Source organism: Nerophis ophidion, linkage group LG14 (genome assembly GCF_033978795.1).
Source record: "Nerophis ophidion isolate RoL-2023_Sa linkage group LG14, RoL_Noph_v1.0, whole genome shotgun sequence".
Lineage (NCBI taxonomy): Eukaryota > Metazoa > Chordata > Actinopteri > Syngnathiformes > Syngnathidae > Nerophis > Nerophis ophidion.
In genome coordinates this window covers 26,465,950-26,488,797 of record NC_084624.1, presented here as the reverse complement: position 1 = coordinate 26,488,797, position 22,848 = coordinate 26,465,950, and the positions used below count along the sequence as shown (strand labels likewise).

At 40.0% G+C, this 22,848-nt stretch overlaps 1 protein-coding gene across 2 annotated transcripts in view; it reads right to left on the bottom strand.

Annotated features, from left to right (window-relative positions):
• The window catches only part of LOC133568376 (adenylate cyclase type 1-like), a 160,603-nt gene that overhangs the window by 110,781 nt on the left and 26,974 nt on the right, over positions 1-22,848 (bottom strand). For both annotated transcript variants that reach the window (XM_061920273.1, XM_061920274.1), the window contains exons 2-3: positions 7,660-7,809; positions 7,452-7,570 (exon numbers count right to left, since the gene is read on the bottom strand). In XM_061920273.1, coding sequence (XP_061776257.1) covers positions 7,452-7,570; positions 7,660-7,809 — 269 coding nt within the window. The remainder of the gene's footprint in view (positions 1-7,451; positions 7,571-7,659; positions 7,810-22,848) is intronic.

Here is a 22,848-nt window from a genome sequence, read left to right as displayed (position 1 = left end):
CAAAAGGGAAACAACCAATATATTTAGTAAGAAAAAATTTACAATTTTCTTAACACATTATTCCCAGGTTTTCGCGAGCCACATAAAAAAATTAGGCAGGCCAGATTTGGCCCCCGGGCCTTGAGTTTGACACCTGTGACCTACACCATGCACTGAGCTTAAAGGGGAACTGCACTTTTGGGGGGAATTTTGCCTAACATTTTACACTCATTATGTAAGACAAGAACACGTGATTTTTTAAAATGCATTCTAACTAGCAAGTAAATACTATAAAAAGTCTGCTTACATAGGAGCCTATAAGCTGTAAAGCACTTAAAAAATATCCATACACCTCCATTAAGATTTTATATACACACTACACGGGGATCAATAAAGTACTTTCTATTCTATTCTTCTGTATTCTATTTATAATAACATTTAATATGTAAGACTTGTCCAGGGTGTACACCGCCTTCCACCCGATTGTAGCTGAGATAGGCAAGAGCGCCCCCCGCGACCCCAAAAGGAATAAGCGGTAGAAAAATGGATGGATGGATGGTATTTTGCTCATTTTAAGCATACGACAGCACATCATTGATGACTACCCAACAAACATGATAAAACCTTAGAGGGCTTAAAGGCCTACTGAAACCCACTACTACACAACATGCAATTTGATAGTTTATACATCAATGATGAAGTACTAACATTGCAACACATGCCAATACGGCCTTTTTAGTTTACTAAATTGCAATTGTAAATTTCCTGGGAGTTTTTTCTTGTAAACGTCGTGTAATGATGACGTGTACGCTTGACGTCACGGGCTGTTAGGAAATATGAGCGCTGCACACACACACACAGCTAAAAGTCATCTGCTTTAACCGCATAGTTTCACAGTATTTTGGAGATCTGTGTTGCTGAATCCTTTGAAATTTGTTCAATTAATATTGAAGAAGTCAAAGTAGAAAGATGGAGTTGGGAAGCTTTAGCATTTAGCCACACAAACACACGGTGATTCCTTGTTTAAAATTCACGGAGGTGAAACTTTACTATGGATCACAGCAAACATAGATCCCAACCGAATGTCAACCAGCAGGTTTCGGTGAGAAAATTGTGGTAAAAAGTCGCTTCTTATCGGAGATCAGCTGAGCTTGTGCCGCCCATAAAGCTGTCGTCGACTTCCATCAGACACTGCCCGTCAACACACCCGTGGAGACACACCTCCGACTATCAGGTACTGTTAAACTCACTAAAACACTAGCAACACAATAGAAAGATAAGGGATTTCCCAGAATTATCCTAGTAAATATGTCTAAAAACATCTGAATCCGTCCCAAGGCAATCGCGTTTTTTTTTTAACTTTTCATTTTTTTCGTTTTCTAGTCCGTCACTATCAATATCATCAAAGATGAATCTTTCATCCTCGCTCAAATTAATGGGGAAATTGTGGTTTTCTCGGTCCAAATAGCTATTTTTGTTGGAGGCTCCCATTAAAATCAATGTGAAAATGTGAGGAGCCATCAACATGTGACGTCATCGTCTGCGACTTCCGGTAGAGGCAGGGCTTTTCTCCAGTTGCGAACTTTATCGTGGATGTTCTCTACTAAATCCTTTCAGCAAAAATATGGCAATATCGCGAAATGATCAAGTATGACACATAGAATGGACCTGCTATCCCCGTTTGAATGAGAAAATCTCATTTCAGTAGGCCTTTAATGGACAGAATAAAGGACCTACCATTGACTCCATTGTCATCTGACTTTTATTTACGTTAATTTATGAGTTAGAATGCGTTAAAAAAAATTAATTCGTCTTCTTGTCTCTTATCAAGATTGTGAAAAAAAGTGCAGTTCCTCTTTACACATCTTACCTTTAGATTTGAAACAGAGCTTTATCTGTGACATACTATATATAATATATTATACAGTGTACAATAATTTTTGTTTCCACTCTGTTAGTTTGCTGTTTATTCCGTTTAAGCGTCAGCTCTGCATAATTCTGAAAAGGTATTTAAAGCCCATGTGGAGAGATGGAGGTGTAAAGTTGCATTTAGCACTCATGTGAACTTGTGATTTTTACTGTGAGCTGGCAAAGATATTTGCCGTGGAAATTAGCATTTGTGTGAAGAATAATTTACTTGAAGGCAATTGGTATATTCGGGGGTGCCATTCCAATGCTGAAACCTGCTGTGAACAACATGTATAATAAACACTCAAAAGTAGGAGAGCCACACCTTATCAATTATTTGACCTTTAAATATCAGTGATCAAACTAACCTTTAAGCAGTCATTAAATTCACATACACGTGTGTCTAAAAATAACAACAAAAGCTGGGTACAAATTAATATTATTACCGTATTTTAAAGACCATAGGGCGCATCGGATTAAAAAGGCGCACTGCCGATGAGCGGGTCTAATCAGGTCTTTTTTCACAGGATTATAAGGAGCATTAAAGGGGTCATCCATCCATCCATCCATTTTTCTACCGCTTGTCCTGTTCAGGGTCGCGGGGGGTGCTGCAGCCTATCTCAGCTGCATTCGGGCAGTCGTATTATAATTTTTTTCTAAATGGAAAACACATCCTTGTGGTCTACATAACATGTAATGGTGGCTCTTTGGTCAAAATGTTGCATAGATTATGTTTTACAGACCGTCTTCAAGCCGCTTTCTGACAATCGCTTCAGGATGCTCCGTTTTGTGGGCGGTCTTATTTACGTGGCTCACTGTCGAAAGCGTCTTCTCCCGTCATCTTTGTTGTAGCGGTGTAGCGTGCAAGGACGGGAATGGAAGAAGTGTCAAAAGATGGAGCTAACTGTTTTAATGACATTCAGACTTTTCTTCAATCAATAACGGAGCAACACCTTCCAATCTGTGGCTCAAAAATGCAACGTCAATGCCGGAAATTTGTCCGGTGAAAAACCGTCTGACCGGAACCCTCTAATAACTAAAGTTCCGTGGGTGAATTATGTAAACTCACTACAGTTTTTAGCGCTTTGATAGCTGGTTTACTGACAGATATAAGTAAGAAGGTTACGCTACTTTATATTAGAAATGAAAACAGCGGAAGATGAATGCCCCATAAGAAGGTAGAGAAAAAGAAAAGCTGATGACTACGGGATCCTCACGGACTACAATGGCGGAGGCGCGCACATTTTCAAGACTTATGCAGATCCCAAATACACATCAGCAGGAACCAGAAGGTAAAAAAAGTTGGTTTTGCATAATATTGCGAAACAAAAGGCCAGGTAATACTGTATGTCTGCTCATAGGTGCCATTTTGCGCTCTTATACACGCACCATAATAATACTCGTATCTTTAATACGCCGACAATCCATCAAGCGGTGCAACATCATAGCGTACCCAAGTAATACTAAAAATATTTTGACAGATTTTTGAGCGCTGTGTGGAATGTTCTATATTCATAATGGAACATTTCACGTTTTGGTGTTGTTTACTGCCATCATATTGCAGTCTACATTATCTCTCATGTATGACTACCATCTACTGGTCACATTTATCATTACACCATGTACCAAATAAAATTGCTTCGAGGTCAATAGCACAACCAGAATCATGCCATACATTAGGCGCACCGGGTTATAAGGCAAACTGTCGATTTTTTTTAGAAAATTAAAGGATTTTAGGTTCGCCTTATTGTGCGAAAAATATAATGCATTGTTGCCTGAGAAAGTTCAATTGTTGAGAGCAACTGACTTTTATTTAGTGCTATTTTGTCAGATTTCAAATTTAGCTTTCCAAAAACCATATCTTATGTTGTGTTTCCACTCTTTCAAAACTACTTAAAAAAAAAACAATCATTAAAATAATTTCAATAAAGTTAATTTCAAGGTTTGTTTTTGCTATTATTAGACCCTGTGAAGAAAAAATCTACTCTTCATGCATTTTTATTTATTAATTTAATATATTTTAATACAAAAACTCACACTCTTGGTGTGAAGTTTTTCAATAGTTGAAATCTGCACTTTTAAATGTTATAGGAGTTATTACGGTAATCTACATCGCAGCAGCTCAGGCCAGGAACTAAGCGGGAAATCTATCGGACATTGTGGCTTTTGGTATTAGTGTTCCTAATATATATATATATATATATATATATATATATATATATATATATATATATATGTATAAAATCAGCTGTACAGTATATGGGTTTGGGTTTCTTTTTTTCAGGAACACTAACACCAAAAGTCACAATGTCCGATAGAGTTGCCGCTTTGTTTTATATATATATATATATATATATATATATATATATATATATCCATATATAGATATATATACATATATAGATATAGATACATATATATACATATATATATATATATATATATATATATATATATATATATATATATATATATATATATATATATATATATATATATATATGAAATCTGCTGTACAGTATATGGGTTTGGGTTCCTTTTTTTCAGGAACACTAATACCAAAAGTCACAATGTCCGATAGAGTTGCCGCTTTGTTATATATCATTTAAGCACACATACACATTGCCCCCCCCAGGCCCATTTTTCTCTTTCAATGAGGCCCCCCGAGTCCAAATGTTTGCCCAGCTCCACCTTAGATGGTCAAAAATAGCATTTTCAATGATTTTCTGTGAGTTTTTGTTGCACAGATCAGACTTACCGTATATTGGCTAATGGCTCGAAAATAAAACACTGAATGGCACAAAATGTCCCAAGTATCTCCTCGGGGTGACAATTATTGTAGTCAACCTCTCCCAACTTGTTCACTGCTCCCACGTTTACCAGAGTTTAATCATATTTTTATTTTTAGCAACTGATCACAACAATATCCGCCTGGCTGGAACGTAATCAGATCAAACACTGCCCACCTTTCTCTAAAATATAATAATGAAAGCAAGGAGTAAATTGAGCCGCACGCTGTTTATGTTCTAATTAAAGTCCACCCCGACGACATAAATCCCGTCTGCGTCTGATCTGGACGGCTCTCAGAGGGGGGCTCTATCAGTAGGGAGGCACAAAAGCAATCAGCAAAACTCCTTTCAGATGGTATCCGTATTTAGACACACACACACACACGTACATACACAGTGTGTTACGCAACAAGAATGTCGTCTCTATTGCATTTAATCCCCTGGAGCAACTTAATCCTGAGGCTGAGCAAACTTTCCTCCCCAAAACTTGCTGTTTTTCTAAACAAGGCATGGAAAAAAGGAAACAAGGAAACTGATCATGATAATAATTTCTAATAACAATTATAAAGTTCGAGTTTTGTTTGATTTTATTTCTTCACGTATTTTTTCATTAAAAAAACCACCCAATTGTATGTGTTATTGTTGCAATGACAATTGATACTTTGGATGGCATTGCTTATTAAAAAATGCATTTAATAAATTTAAAAGGCTGAATATTTATTGAATTTTCTACAATGACTTTTCAAAATAAAATAAAAATAAAAGCAAAAATAATTAAAATGGCAGATTTTTGTTTAATTTGATTTCATTGTATATTTTTTATTTCAACCAACAACAACAAAACTAATTCATTATTACGATGATGACGATAGATAATAACCCTTTAGGCATGTAAAACAAATTTTTAAACACATTTATTATATCTAAAATGTTTAATATTTATTGAATTTTCTACGGTGACTATACAAAATAAATATAAAAAGATAACTATAATGCTAGATTTTTGTTTAATTTTAATTAATTGTATATTTTTTATACATAAGATTCTGGGTAATTGTTCTGTTGTGTTTATGTTGTGTTACAGTGTGGATAATTTCCCGAAATGTGTTTGTCATTCTTGTTTAGTGCGGGTTCACAGTGGGGCCCATATTAGTAAGAGTGTTAAAGTTGTTTATATCACAACCCTCAGTTTAACCTGTATGGCTGTTGAGCAAGTATGCCTTGCAGTCACTTACATATGATCACAGAAGCCGCATGTCACGTGTAGCGAGCCGGCATGCTGATAGCATGGTGTATAAAAGGGTGCGACGACATATTTTAAAGGACGTTAAAGGCACACCCTCAACAATGTTGTCCGGATGTAAATCGGATATTGTTAGCCCCAAGTGATTACAGGGAGAGGCAGTGATATCCGGAAACTTCCCAGAAAAATCGGGGAGGTCGGCAAGTATGCAGTTGAGCCACATCAGACTGATCAAAGAGCCGCATGCGGCTCCGGAGCCGCGGGTTGCCGACCCCTATTATATTAGAAATGGCAACAGTGGAGGATGAATGCCACCTAAGAAGGTAGAGAAAAAAAAGAAGCTTATCGACTACGGTGTCCTCACGGACTGCAAAAGCGGATTCGCACAATTTTTCAGGATTTATGCAGATCCCAAATACAGGTCAGCAGGTATCATAAGGTAAGAAAAGTTGCTTTTGCATAGTATTGCGAAACAAAACGACAGATAATGTCTTACCTTATACACACTCCATAATAATACTTAATATTTAATGCGCCGACAATCCAAAGTCGAACTAAAACATTTTGATAGATTTTTGAGTGCCATGTGTAATGTTCCATATTTTCAATGGAACAAATAAAATGTAGGTGTTGTTTACTTTAGTCGTATTGCCATCGTTGTGCAGTCTACAGATATATCTTATGTTTGACTGCCATCTACTGGTCACACTTATCATTACACCATGTACCAAAGATAATTGGTTGGAGGTTGGTAAGCAAAACCAGAAATATTCTGTACATTAAGTGCACCGGGTTATAAGGCGCACTGTCGGGTTTTGAGGAAAAAAATGATTGAGTGCACCTTATAGTCCGTAAAATACAATAATTTTGTGGTTTTATTTATGGATCAGTCATGCTGGGGTACACCAATGATACAAGTGTTTATATTTTTATGAAAAACGTATTCGACACACCTTTTTGGCATTCCAAGAAACATTCATTAGGGCTCGTACCAAATGGAGTGTCGAGCTAATGCAACTTCCATCTATTTTAGGGAGCGGTCCATCCGGGATCCATCCATTTAATGGAGCTGAAAAGTGGAAATGTGTTTTTTCTGGAGTTCCTCAACTACTTGTTTTACTGTCCAACTTCCTGAGAAGTATAATAATCATCAACTGCCTTCCAGTGAAACATCATTTGCATGCATGACTACGAGTGAAATCTACTTGCCATCGTTTCATTTGCCTCATTCTCCAGCAGGAAGCTAAAACATCACAAGCCCTTTTTTTTTTTTTGGCCCTCCGGGGAGCAGCTGAGACTTGATGACCCAAAAGTTGCACACTTGTGGCCCATTATCCCATTCCTAGTGAGTCCCTAATTGGATCTTTTATGTCAGTAGATGTTGGCTTGGTTCTGTTTAATGATCCTCAACGGCAAATCTTTAAATGCCGTATTCTCTCCATGCTGTTGTTCAACGTGTCTAGGCTTGAAGTGCCTAAACGGGTCTGATGCCACCGTGATATGTACTCTATGTAAGCATAATAGTATCCTACCTGACATTATCATGCCGCTGGATGTAAATTTTGTGAAAGATCCTTTCAGGGGGCTTCAGGAAGTCCTCCTTCATCTCCATAGCTACATTCCTGGGCAACAAACTCATGAGGAGGCGCTCCTGAATATGTGTTTGGTTGTAAAAAAAAGAAAAAAGAAAGAATGTACATCATCGTGATTTCATTGTGCACAAAGTGTGACCGTGCGTACCTGTTTCTCGTTCTCGTCCTCCATGAGCAGTTTCTCTTCGATGCAGTTGCGAGCCTGCAAGAAGGCCTTCCTCTGCGTTCGCTCGGTCAGGATGCGCACGAACAGACCCGACAGGTTGACACTGGTGAACAGCACCGTGTTGGCAACAAGCTGGAGTCAAAGGAGGAGGTACAACTTGACTGTCATGCTAATGGTAAGAAGGAGGAAATGTCTCTGGGGTTACAAGGGCTCTTTTTCCACCATGTCAGGTTTAAAATGAAAACAGTATTGATAGTGCAGTGGATAAACTGCACTGTCACACAAATTAATGGCCGGGCGCCACATTCGCCTCATTAAACTTTTCAATCTGGCCTCCTGGACATTCCCAAAAATGTTTTAGATCTTAAAGATGGAAACTGTAGCTGCCATTATGATGTACAGTGATGTTTTCAAATGACCGTAAGTCTTGAACTATACAAAGTATTTCAATGGTTGGAATATGCACTTTTGCATGATAAATTAGTTACTATGGTCACAGCAGCTCAGACGTGGCACCAAGCAGTGTGGGTGGAGAGCGTTTCCACAGAGTGGCCAAAGTAAGACAAAGAAAACAATCTGAAGTTTTCTTTTTTTTTTTTTGTTTTAATGCCATGATTTTAATAGTCCGGCCCGCGTGTACACAGATTTGCCTCCATACGGCCCCTGAGCTAAATTAAGTTTGACACCCTTGGTCTTGGTCTAGTTAACTGAACAATGCGATTGTCTAACGATTAAATATTTTAATCGTTAGACAGCCCTAGTATATACATATATACATACATACATACATAGCTATATATATATATATATATATATATATATATATATATATATATATACAGTATATATATATATATATATATATATTTAATACATTTATATTAGGGTTGTGAATCTTTATATATATATATATACATATGTGCAGTCATGGAAAGAAAAACATTTAAAAAGAAAAAAAAAATTATATTGTTATATGTATCCAGTGATTATACTATGAAATTATTTTCCATTTAACTTCACCAGTTTTAAATAATTTTTTATTCAAAATCGCTTAATTTTCACATTTGCCGTTCAGATACTGAGAATTACTTGCGGTGAGTCACAGCCAGTTGAGCCTCCCCATGGATTGCGCAATGACTCGGCTAACTGCTGTCTGCTGTGCAGTGAGACCGTATTGCTATATGAATTGTATTATACAGTTCCATAGTTAAGTTAGCTGAGGTATATAATGTACAGTGTATTTTGTCAACAACTGTATGTGTGTAACGTATTTCTTGTGCTGGGCAATCATAAAACGCCTGCGAAGACGCACTGTGTGAGGCTCGCAGTAATCCGGCCTCCTGGTGGTAGAGGGGGCTGTGATCCCAGAGATCATTCTTGCACTACTCTGCTAAGCCTGGGGACATCTGAAGCCGGTATGTTTTAAAGTTGTCGTTTGCCTGCATATCGTAAAAACAACCGTCCAACATTTTACAACTAATTGTAAACTTATAGGGGCCGACCATCAGGACCGAGTTGCGACGAAAGAGTGTGTCCATGTTGAGATATTAAGCCGAGTTGGTAAGTGAATTTGTTTGCTAATAGTAGCTACTAGCCGTACCCATGTATTTTCTATGGGCGGTTAGCATCGGGTTTTAATCCTGTTTCCTCCAATGTTTCTGATCCGATTGAATTTATATTTATGTCGAGTCTTTATTTTGGGTACTTAAATATGGTGACTGAGTATTAGTTTTAAGGCCATCTGCATTTTTTATGCTACAGTAAAAACAATGAATGAACACTAACACTGGAGCGCAGTTACACCTGTCATAGTGACAACACTGTGTTACACCTGTCATAGTGGCAACACTGTGTACTGTCGTGTTTGTTATTTCGTACATACATGTGATTATTTAATATTGTTAATGGTAGCAGTATTATCGCTAATAATGATAATAATAAGTGTAATTTATTCCGCCCGATTGTAGCTGAGATAGGCGCCAGCGCCCCCCGCGACCCCGAAAGGGAATAAGCGGTAGAAAATGGATGGATGGATGGATATACTATACTAGCTAAAGTACCTGCTACATTAAGGTAAAGTACCAATGATTGTCTCACACACACACTAGGTGTGGTGAAATTTGTCCTCTGCATTCGACCCATCCCCTTGTTCAACCCCCTGGGAGGTGAGGGGAGCAGTGAGCAGCAGCGCCCGTTAATCATTTTTGGTGATTTAAGCCCTTAATTCCAACCCTTGATGCTGAGTGCCAAGCAGGGAAGAATGCTGGTATGAGGTTTTAAACATAACCCATTAACTGCTGCCAATCAAATGGTGAATAAGATACTCTATAGGGTTAATATGTTTATAAATCTGACTGTGATGAAGTCAGTGCCTCGCCATGAACCTTACTGCACGTCACTGATATATATATATATATATATATATATATATATATATATATATATATATATATATATATATATATATATATATATATATATATATATATATATATGTATGTATATATATATATATATATATATATATATATATATATATATATATATATATATATATATATATATATATATATATATATATATATATATATACTAGGGGTGTAATGGTACGTGCATTTGTATTGAACCGTTTCGGTAAGAGGGTTTCGGTTCGGTCCGGAGATGTACCGAACGAGTTCCACACGGACATATAAGTAGCGCACCGCACGTTGTGTAAACAATGCACACCGAGGCACCATGAATTGATTTACGTGGATCCCGACTTAAACAAATTGCAAAACTTATTCGGGTGTTACCATTTAGTGGTCAATTGTACGGAATATGTACTGTGAAATGTACCAATATAACTTTCAATCAATCAAAAAAAATAACAACACACGGCATGCTAGCAACGACTGGGCTATGATAGACTGACCATACCCCCTCTTTTCACCGGATATGTTCTCTTTGCGGAGCTGTCCAGGTGGAGTTTCTTAAATGCCTCAAATGTCTGGCATTTTAAGTTAGGGTTGCGTGTATTTTCAATGTACGTTCAGGGTTAAGAAAGGGTTAAAAAAATATATATAATTGTGTGCGCAGCAGCATTCGTGAGGCAGGGGCAGAGACAGAGAGAGCGAGAGAGTTATGATAAACGCGCATGCGTCGCCAGGCACTGCTTTTTACCCATAGATTTATCAGATTTTATTTTTTATATTCTATAGCAGGTGTGTCAAAAGTTCGCCCCGGAGGCCATTTGAGGCGCACAGCTAATGTTTTAAAGGCCCACGGCACATTCTAAAAATACTATTAAAATAAACAAAAACATAAACAAAAGTGAAATCAAAAAGGTTTAATGCTAAATGTAATTTAGAAAAAGTTGCGACGTTGACTAAAAGTTGTTTTTTTCTTTCAAAGTGTCATTGCTCAAAACATAATATTGAATCAAAATCAATGTTATTATGAATTATTGACTTATCCAAGTTTCCGATTACTTCACATCAAATGTTCCACTAAGAAAAATATTTTTGGTGAAAGATTTAGCAAATAGTCCTCTCTGAGCTGCAACCTTATCGTGGTAGAGGAGTTTGCGTGTCCCAATGATCCTAGGAGCTATGTTGTCCGGGGGCATAAAGCCCCCTGGTAGGGTCTCCCAAGGCAAACAGGTTCTAGGTGAGGGATCAGACAAAGAGCAGCTCGAAGACCTTTATGAAGAAGAAAAATCATGGACCCAGATTTCCCTCGCCCGGACGCGGGTCACCGGGGCCCCCCTCTAGAGCCAGGCCCGGAGGTGGGGCACGATGGCGAGCGCCTGGTGGTCGGGCCTGTTCCCATGGGGCCCGGCCGGGCACAGCCCGAAGAGGCAACGTGGGTCACCCCTCCAATGGGCTCACCACCCATAGCAGGGGCCATAGAGGTCGGGTGCAATGTGAGCTGGGCGACAGCCGAAGGCAGGGCACTTGGCGGTCCGATCCTCGGCTACAGAAGCTAGCTCTTGGGACGTGGAACGTCACGTCACTGGGGGGGAAAGAGCCAGAGCTAGTGCGCGAAGTCGAGAAATTCCGGCTCTGGAACCACTTCTCTCGAGAGGGATTGGACCCTCTTCCACTCTGGCGTTGCCGGCAGTGAGAGGCGACGGGCTGGGGTGGCAATTCTTGTTTCCTCCCGGCTCAAAGTCTGTACGTTGGAGTTCAACCCGGTGGACGAAAGGGTAGCCTCCCTCCGCCTTCGGGTGGGGGGACGGGTCCTGACTGTTGTTTGTGCTTATGCACCAAACAGCAGTTCAGAGTACCCATCCTTTTTGGGAACACTCGAGGGAGTACTGGAGAGTGATCCCCCGGGTGATTCCCTTGTCCTACTGGGAGACTTCAACGCTCACGTTGGCAACGACAGTGAAACCTGGAGAGGCGTGATTGGGAAGAATGGCCGCCCGGATTTAAACCCGAGTGGTGTTTTGTTATTGGACTTTTGTGCTCGTCACAGTTTGTCCATGACAAACACCATGTTCAAACATAAGGGTGTCCATATGTGCACTTGGCACCAGGACACCCTAGGCCGCAGTTCCATGATCGACTTTGTAGTTGTGTCATCGGATTTGCGGCCTCATGTTTTGGACACTCGGGTGAAGAGAGGGGCGGAGCTTTCTACCGATCACCACCTGGTGGTGAGTTGGCTGCGATGGTGGGGGAGGATGCCGGACAGACCTGGGAGGCCCAAACGCATTGTGAGGGTCTGCTGGGAACGTCTGGCAGAGTCTCCTGTCAGACAAAGTTTCAATTCCCACCTCCGGAAGAACTTTGAACATGTCACGAGGGAGGTGCTGGACATTGAGTCCGAGTGGACCATGTTCCGCACCTCTATTGTCGAGGCGGCAGATCGGAGCTGTGGCCGCAAGGTAGTTGGTGCCCGTCGGGGCGGCAATCCTAAAACCCCTTGGTGGACACCAGCGGTGAGGGATGCCGTCAAGCTGAAGAAGGAGTCCTATCGGGTCCTTTTGGCTCATAGGACTCCCGAGGCAGTGGACGGGTACCGACAGGCCAAGCGGTGTGCAGCTTCAGCGGTCGCGGAGGCAAAAACTCGGACATGTGAGGAGTTCGGGGAAGCCATGGAAAACGACTTCCGGACGGCTTCGAAGCGATTCTGGACCACCATACTCCGCCTCAGGAAGGGGAAGCAGTGCACTATCAACACCGTGTATGGTGCGGATGGTGTTCTGCTGACCTCAACTGCGGATGTTGTGGATAGGTGGAAGGAATACTTCGAAGACCTCCTCAATCCCACCAACACGTCTTCCTATGAGGAAGCAGTGCCTGGGGTATTTGTGGTGGACTCTCCTATTTCTGGGGCTGAGGTTGCTGAGGTAGTTAAAAAGCTCCTCGGTGGCAAGGCCCCAGGGGTGGACGAGATCCGCCCGGAGTTCCTTAAGGCTCTGGATGCTGTGGGCTGTCTTGGTTGACAAGACTTTGCAGCATCGCGTGGACATCGGGGGCGGTACCTCTGGATTGCAGACCGGGGTGGTGGTTCCTCTCTTTAAGAAGGGGGACCGGAGGGTGTGTTCCAACTATCGTGGGATCACACTCCTCAGCCTTCCCGGTAAGGTTTATTCAGGTGTACTTGAGAGGAGGCTACGTCGGATAGTCGAACCTCGGATCCAGGAGGAACAGTGTGGTTTTCGTCCTGGTCGTGGAACTGTGGACCAGCTCTATACTCTCGGCAGGGTTCTTGAGGGTGCATGGGAGTTTGCCCAACCAGTCTACATGTGCTTTGTGGACTTGGAGAAGGCATTCGACCGTGTCCCTCGGGAAGTCCTGTGGGGAGTGCTCAGAGAGTATGGGGTATCGGACTGTCTTATTGTGGCAGTCCGTTCCCTGTACGATCAGTGCCAGAGCTTGGTCCGCATTGCCGGCAGTAAGTCGAACACATTTCCAGTGAGGGTTGGACTCCGCCAAGGCTGTCCTTTGTCACCGATTCTGTTCATAACTTTTATGGACAGAATTTCTAGGCGCAGTCAAGGCGTTGAGGGGTTCCGGTTTGGTAACCGCAGGATTAGGTCTCTGCTTTTTGCAGATGATGTGGTCCTGATGGCTTCATCTGACCGGGATCTTCAGCTCTCGCTGGATCGGTTCGCAGCCGTGTGTGAAGCGACCGGAATGAGAATCAGCACCTCCAAGTCCGAGTCCATGGTTCTCGCCCGGAAAAGGGTGGAATGCCATCTCCGGGTTGGGGAGGAGACCCTGCCCCAAGTGGAGGAGTTCAAATACCTAGGAGTCTTGTTCACGAGTGAGGGAAGAGTGGATCGTGAGATTGACAGGCGGATCGGTGCGGCGTCTTCAGTAATGCGGACGTTGTACCGATCCGTTGTGGTGAAGAAGGAGCTGAGCCGGAAGGCAAAGCTCTCAATTTCCCGGTCGATCTACGTTCCCATCCTCACCTATGGTCATGAGCTTTGGGTCATGACCGAAAGGATAAGATCACGGGTACAAGCGGCCGAGATGAGTTTCCTCCGCCGTGTGGCGGGTCTCTCCCTTAGAGATAGGGTGAGAAGCTCTGCCATCCAGGAGGAACTCAAAGTAAAGCCGCTGCTCCTTCACATCGAGAGGAGCCAGATGAGGTGGTTCGGGCATCTGGTCAGGATGCCACCCGAACGCCTCCCTAGGGAGGTGTTTAGGGCACGTCCAACCGGTAGGAGGCCACGGGGAAGACCCAGGACACGTTGGGAAGACTATGTCTCCCGGCTGGCCTGGGAACGCCTCGGGATCCCCCGGGAAGAGCTAGACGAAGTGGCTGGGTAGAGGGAAGTCTGGGTTTCCCTGCTTAGGCTGTTGCCCCCGCGACCCGACCTCGGATAAGCGGAAGATGATGGATGATGGATGGATGGATTTAGCAAATAACCCAAAAATTTATATTTTGTTGTTTTATATATATATATATATATATATATATATATATATATATATATATATATATATATATATATATATATATATATATATATATATATATATATACGTGTGTGTGTGTGTGTGTGTGTATATATGTATATATATATATATATATATATATATATATATATATATATATATATATATATACATATACATCATACATATTATTGGGGGTGACGAGTCGTTTCAGAATCAATTCTCGATTCAAAGTGATTCTTGATTCAAAATCAATACTTTTTTAATAACATTGGGTACCAGTTGTATAATTATAAAATAGATAAACAGCTGTGATACATTTCTAGATTACCTAAAAAAAAAATTGTTCGTTTTAAAAAATATATACTTAAACATTTAATCAAGTCAAATGCAAATAAGGCAACAAGAGAAGTATCCCACACATCTCTTTTCTAAAGTAAATCTGAACAGCAGATATAGATCATCTGCATCAACAATATGATTTGTCTGAGTGGCTGGACAGGACAGATGAAAGGAAAAATTCAGTAATTCATTTAAAAAAAAAATATTTTTTTTTACTCTCCTAATATGTACATGCTGTATACACAACTGTTTCATTGCAGATTAAAATAATCAAAGGTCCCTTGAATCAAACTAGTTTGGCACGCTTTATGTCAGCATGAAGAATGTAGAACTACTTCATCCATCACAGTGGACACACACCAGCATGGCTTCTTTTCACCTTGATTTTTTTCTCTTTTTTTTGTTATCTCTCCACACTTTCACCAAGGTTGGTTGACTTTGCACACTGACCAGACAAGGTCCTCCCACTCACACTGTTACACTACACCCTTGCACAGACACGCTACTACATACTTTATTCTCTCCATATCTTCAGGTCAGTCATCATTAATCTTTTCTATTGCTGCAGTCAAAGAAATAAGAGCGCTTAAACAAATTTACAACGCGTTCTCTCCCCACCGTGGTTTCAGTAAATTGTCTGCATATACACCTGTATCAGCACAGCTAAATAAGTATGGGCGTGTTAGTAGCTTTAATTAATAGCTCTTTTGTGGCGCAATAACTAAAGTTAGTGCATCAATGATGGCAACGTGACATTTTTATGATGTCATTCTGCACAGGAATTATTAACAAGACAATACCGCTTCGTCATTTGCACCTGTTATGCAGCGGCATTAATGTCCTTCAGTATAAACTGTTGATGTTTATGGTAATGTTTGCTGTTGAGGTTTTTGTCTGGTAGACATCAGATCGAGGCCACATTAGGAATTAGTACGAATCCGTTTGGAATCTGATTTTTTCAAATGTTACTCCAGTGCAAATGGCAACGCGACCTCTTTGCGACTTTTGTTGATCTCAGTTGTGTGCCAAGAAAAGACTAAAAGAAAACCCTCTTTATTTTTTTTATTTTTTTTTGCCAATTCTCTTTTTCCACCTCGGATGATACTGATGTGTATTTCTGGTCTGGTCATCCTCGTCCGCACAGAAGGGTGACACGGCAGTGCGGCTGGATCAAAAGAGAGGTCGGAGACGCTGTACTGAACCAAAAGTTGCATTATTACAAGCGAGCGTCATTTTACAAGACTGCAGTTCCTGGAGGAGGTTTGGTGGAAAAAATGAGGCGCTCCCTACATGGAGAAGCCAATCCATCAGATTTTTTATATTCCTCCTTCCTGTCTCTGTGTGTGTGCTAAGTCAGAAGAACAAATCCTGACCATAAAAGGAGGTTTGTGTGTAAGCATCTGGAAAACCACTTCTTTAAGACATAACTTAAATGTTGGCATTGAGCTAGACAGGTAGTCTCTTCTCAAGGATAAGGCTATCACTTTTGCATTCCGAAGTCCCAATTAGTGCCCCTTTCCTACGAGAAATGATCCAGTCCACCTGCGAATATCAAACTAAGGGGCCTTATCTTATTATGTGCTCAAACTGAAATACCACCGTTTACTTAAACTTGGTGTTTTTCTTTCTCCAAGATGAATATGAACATTCACCATATGCAAAACATAATATGAGTGGATTATTTCACTTGGGGGCGGTTTAGCTCGGTTGGTAGAGCGGCTGTGCCAGCAACTTGAGGGTTGCAGGTTCAATTCCCGCTTCTGCCAACCTAGTCACTGCCGTTGTGTCCTTGGGCAAGACACTTGACCCACCTGCTCCCAGTGCCACCCACACTGGTTTGAATGTAACTTAGATATTGGGTTTCACTCTGTAAAGCGCTTTGAGTCACTAGAGAAAAAGCGCTATATAAATATAATTCACTTCACTAAATATAATTCACAATACAACAGTGTTTTGTTCAAGAGATAACACACAGAAGATAATACAAATAGTAACAGAAGAAATGAACAAATTAAAAAGATTGTTTGACGAAAACAGTTTTTTCTTAAACCTTAGTAAAACTAAAATAGTGATATTCGTTAACAGAAGAAGGGAAAGTCAAACACAAATACAAATAGACGGAATTGAAATTGAAAGAGTAACTGAAAACAAATTTCTAGGTATAATAATACAAACCCCGTTTCCATTTGAGTTGGTAAACTGGGTTAGATGTAAATATAAACGGAATACAATGATTTGCCGATCATTTTCAACCCATATTCAGTTGAATATGCTACAAAGACAAGATATTTGATGTTCAAACTGATAAACATTTATTTTTTTGCAAATAATCATTAAGTTTAGAATTTGATGACAGCAACATATGACAAAGAAGTTGGGAAAGGTGGCAATAAATACTGATAAAGTTGAGGAATGCTCATCAAACACTTATTTGGAACATCCTACAGGTGTGCATGCTAATTGGGAACAAGTGGGTGCCATGATTGACTATAAAAGCAGCTTCCCAAAAAATGCTAAGTAATTCACAAACAAGGATGGGGCGAGGGTCACCACTTTGTAGGTAAATTGTCAAACAGTTTTAGAACAACATTTCTCATTGAGCTATTGCAAGGAATTTAGGGATTTTACCATCTACGGTCCATAAAATCATCAAAAGGTTCAGAGAATCTGGAAAAATCACTGCACATAAGCGACGATATTAGGGACCTTTGGTCCCTCAGGCGGTACTGCATCAAAAACCGACATCAGTGTGTAAAGGATATCACCACATGGGCTCAGGAAAACTTCATAAAACCACTGTCAATAACTACAGTTGGTCACTACATCTGTAAGTGCAAGTTAAAACTCTACTATGCAAAGCCACAACAATATCCTGAAACGCCGCCGGCTTCGCTGGGCCCGAGCTCATCTAAGATGGACTGATGCAAAGTGGAAAAGTGTTCTGTGGTGGGACTAGTCCACATTTCAAATTATATTCGGAAACTGTGGACGTGGTGTCCTCCGGAACAGAGAGGAAAATAACCATCCGGATTGTTATAGGCGCAAAGTTCAAAAGCCAGCATCTGTGATGGTATGGGGGTGTATTAATGCCCAAGGCATGGGTAACTTACACATCTGTGAAGGCACCACTAATGCTGAACGGTCCATACAGGTTTTGAAGCAACATATGTTATCATCCAAGCAACGTTATCATGGACGCCCCTGTTTATTTCAGCAAGACAATGCTAAGCCACGTGTTACAACAGCGTTGCTTCATAGTAAAAGAGTGCGGGTACTTTCCTGGCCTGCCTGCACTCCAGACCTGTCCCACATCGACAATGTATGGTGCATTATGAAGCGTAAAATACGACTGCGGAGATCCCGGACTGTTGAACGACTGAAGCTCTACATAAAACAAGAATTGGAAATAATTCCACTTTCAAAGCTTCAACAATTAGTTTCCTCAGTTCCCACACGTTTATTGAGTGTTGTTAAAAGAAAAAGTGATGTAACACAGTGGTGAACATGCCCTTTCTCAACTACTTTGGCACGTGTCGCAGCCATGAAATTCTAAGTTAATTATTATTTGCAAAAAAAAATTAAGTTTATGAGTTTGAACATCAAATATCTTGTCTTTGTAGTGCATTCAATTGAATATGGGTTAAAAAAGATTTGCAAATCATTGTATTCCGTTTATATTTACATCCAACACAATTTCCAAACTCATATGGAAACGGGGTTTGTAGATGATAAAAATAACTCAAAATCTCATGTAAAAAATATACAACATAAAGTGGCAAGAAACACGTCAATAATGAATGAAGCAAAATATGTTCTAGACCAAAAATCACTCCATATTCTCTACTGCTCACTAATGTTACCATATCTGAGTTATTGAGCAGAAATATGGGAAATAACTACAAAAGTACACTTCAATCAGTAACGGTGTAACAAAAAAGATCAGTTAGAACAGTGGTCCCCAACATAAAAAAACACAAGAAACACTTACAGTTAGTGCACCAACTCAAAAAAAACTCCCTTTTTCATGACAAAAAAAAAAAAAAGAACCCACCCGCCGGGCCGCGGGACAAATTATCAAGCGTTGACCGGACCGCAGCTACAAAAAGGTTGGGGACCATTAAGTTAGAATAATACTTAATGTTGGATATAGAGAACATACCATACGTTTTATTTATTTAATCAAAAATACTGAAATTCCACGACATTGTGAATTTCCAAACAGCTAAAATGAAACACAATCCAAACTATAATCTGCTACCCAGTAATATACAACAATTCTTCTCAACAAAAGAGGAGAAATATAATGTAATTTAAAACATCTGTACGCACGTACAATACTTAAGATCTTCAGTATATCAATATATGGAATTAAATTATGAATGGATTAAACAAATAAATTAAACAATTTACTAATATGATCCACTTCAAGAAACTATTTAAACTTAAAGTGTTTACAAAGTACAAAGAAGAAAAACCATGATAAACATTTCGAGATAATCTTACTCATCTCACCATATCCCACTTCCAAAGACATGCACCTGGGGATAGGCTGTTTGGCAACACTAAATTGGCCCTCGTGTGTGAATGTGAGTGGGAATGTTGTCTATCTGTATTGGCCCTGTGATGGGGTGGTGACTTGTCCAGGTCGTACTCCGCCTTCCGTCCGTGTGCAGCTGAGATAGGCTCCAGCACCCCACGCGACAAGCGGTAGGAAATGGATGGATAGGATGAAATATAACTTACTTCACTAATTATTATTTATTTATGTTTAATGTTATTAATTATGGAGTGTAATGTGAATAAATTGAGAACAGGAAGTGAACAAAAGTTTTAGCAACTGCCATGTAAAGGAAAAGGGGTAGGATTAAATAAGCTCTGCTTCTTCCTACTTCTTTTTGAACATCTTGAATAGAGAAACTGGAAATTGTGATGTATCATGTTGTATGCATGCAGGTTCCTAATAAACTCAAATCTTTTGCAGCTGTTTTAGGTCTCGGTAAGTCGCAGCAATCAGTTTTTCGTTTGGAATAGAAAAATAGTTTAACGTAAAAATCTATTTTCTCTGTTTTTTGGTTTGATAATACAACACAAAAAACAGATCGTCTAGCTCTTCCGGAGGATCCCGAGGCGTTCCCAGGCCAGCACGGAGACATAGTCTTCCCAATGTCTCCTGGGTCTTCCCCGTGGCCTCCTACCGGTTGGACGTGCCCTAAACACCTCCCTAGGGAGGCGTTTGGGTGGCATCCTGATTAGATGCCCGAGCCACCTCATCTGGCTCCACTCGATGTGGAGGAGCGGCGACTTTACTTCGAGCTCCTCCCGGATGGCAGAGCTTCTCACCCTGTCTGTAAGAGAGCCCCGCCACCCGACAGAGGAAACTAATTTCGGCTAGTTGTATTCGTGATCTTGTCCTTTCGGTCATGACCCAAAGCTAATGACCATAGGTGAGGGTGAGAGCTTTGCCTTCCAGCTCAGCTCCTTCTTCACCACAATGGATCGATACAACGTCCACCTCACGATCCACTCTTCCCACACTCGTGAACAAGACTCCTAGGTACTTGAACTCCTCCTCTTGGGGCAGGGTCTCCTCCCCAAACCGGAGATGGCAGTCCAACCTTGGACTCGGACCTGGAAGTGCTGATTCTCATTCCGGTCGCTTCACACTCGGCTGCGAACCAATCCAGTGAGAGTTGAAGATCCCGGCCAGATGAAGCCATCAGGACCACATCATCTTGGAAACAGTCTATTTTCAATCTGTTTTTCATATATAAGGCGCACCGGATTATAGGCCGCGTTAAATGAGTCATATATTTATTTATTTTTTTCTGAATGTAAAATACTTTCCTGTGGTCTGCATAACATGTAATGGTGGTTCTTTGGTCAAAATGTTATGGATTATGTTTTACAGATCGTCTTAAAGTCGCTTTCTGACAGTCTCTTCAGGATGCGCCGTTTTGTGAGCGGTCTTATTTACGTGGCTCACCTTCGACAGCGTCTTCTCCCCCTCATCTTTGTTGTAGCGGTGTAGCGTGCAAGGACGGGAGTAAAAGAAGTATCAAAAGATGGAGCTAACTGTTTTAATTTCATTCAGACTTTACTTCAATCAATAACGGAGCAACACTTTCTCATCCGTAAGCAGAGGTGGGTAGTAACGCGCTACATTTACTCCGTTACATTTACTTGAGTAACTTTTGGGATAAATTGTACTTCTACGAGTAGTTTTTATGCAACATACTTTTACTTTTACTTGAGTATATTTATAGAGAAGAAACGCTACTTTTACTCCGTTCCATTTATCTACATTCAGCTCGCTACTCGCTACTTTTTTTTTATCGCTCTATTAATGTTTGTTTTGGTTTATGACAGAGATTCAAAGTAGAATCTACACATACCTGCTTTTCACCAATCACATGCAGTCACTGGTGACGTTGGACCAATCAAACAGAGCCAGGCGGTCACATGACCCAACTTAAACAAGTTGAAAAACTTATTGGGGTGTTACCATTTAGTGGTCAATTGTACAGAATATGTACTGTACTGTGCAATCTACTAATAAAAGTTTCAATCAATCAATCAAAAGTGTAAAGAAAAAAAGACACTTTTTATTTCAACCGTACTTCCCGTCAAAGGCCTAAAGACTGATCGCACTGTTCCTGTCTTCACAATAAAAGCGCCGCTCCATCGCGCCTGCGCTAACAAAATAAGAGTCTCCGAAAGCCAGCGCAAACAAGCTAGCAAGCTACGGAGCTTGCCGCCAATGTATTTCTTGTAAAGTGTATGAAAACGAATATGGAAGCTGGACAAATAAGATGCCAAAAACCAATGACTTTCATGTGGTATTGGACAGACAAGAGGAACTTTTTTTTCCTTCCATTTGAAAACATGGACGTTATCATCAATACTGTCTGATTCAAATCAATGCAAGTCATCAGAATCAGGTAATACACCAATTTATATTCTTGTCTTCATGAAAGTTGGAATCTATGTGTTAAAAATGTATGTATATTCATTAAAACACCTTTAACATGTCAACAAAAACGGCAAAATAAATAAATATACATTATATACTGTATATATAAATGTATGTATATATATTTATATATATTTGTATATATATATATATATATATATATATATATATATATATATATATATATATATATATATATATATATATATGATATGTGTGTGAATATATGATATGTGTGTGTACAAATTATATGTGTGTGTATATATATGTATATATGAGGTAGATCGCCTCGACTTGGTCATGTATTAAGTAATTGATAAACAATGAAAAAATTATTGGGGTGTTACCATTTAGTGGTCAATTGTACGGAATATGTACTGTACTGTACAATCTACTAATACAAGTTTCAATTACTCAATCAATTAATCAAATCAATGAATGCCTACTGAGGCTATGGTGCTGTTAAGTTATTGTGGCTCAATGTGCCATTTTTTTTATTTGATTTTAATGTACTATTATTTAATATATATTATTGTTTTAGTTGCTTAAGAGATATTCCTGGCTCTGAATTTGCTCATTGCTATTTTTATGTTTTTGTGCATTTGTTGCCGTAATCAGGTTACTCATCAGTTACTCAGTACTTGAGTAGTTTTTTCACAACATACTTTTTACTTTTACTCAAGTAAATATTTGGGTGACTACTCCTTACTTTTACTTGAGTAATAAATCTCTAAAGTAACAGTACTCTTACTTGAGTACAATTTCTGGCTACTCTACCCACCTCTGTCCGTAAGTAAGAACTTTACACTACTTTATATTAGAAATGGCAACAAGAACAAAAAAAAACAAAAACAATAAAAATCAGATTTGGGTCGCTTTGACCTCCAGAATAAAGGTACTCCTAAAACAGGAAGAAGGCGTGCAGATTACCGATTAGACGTTATGTAAGACATGAGAAACATT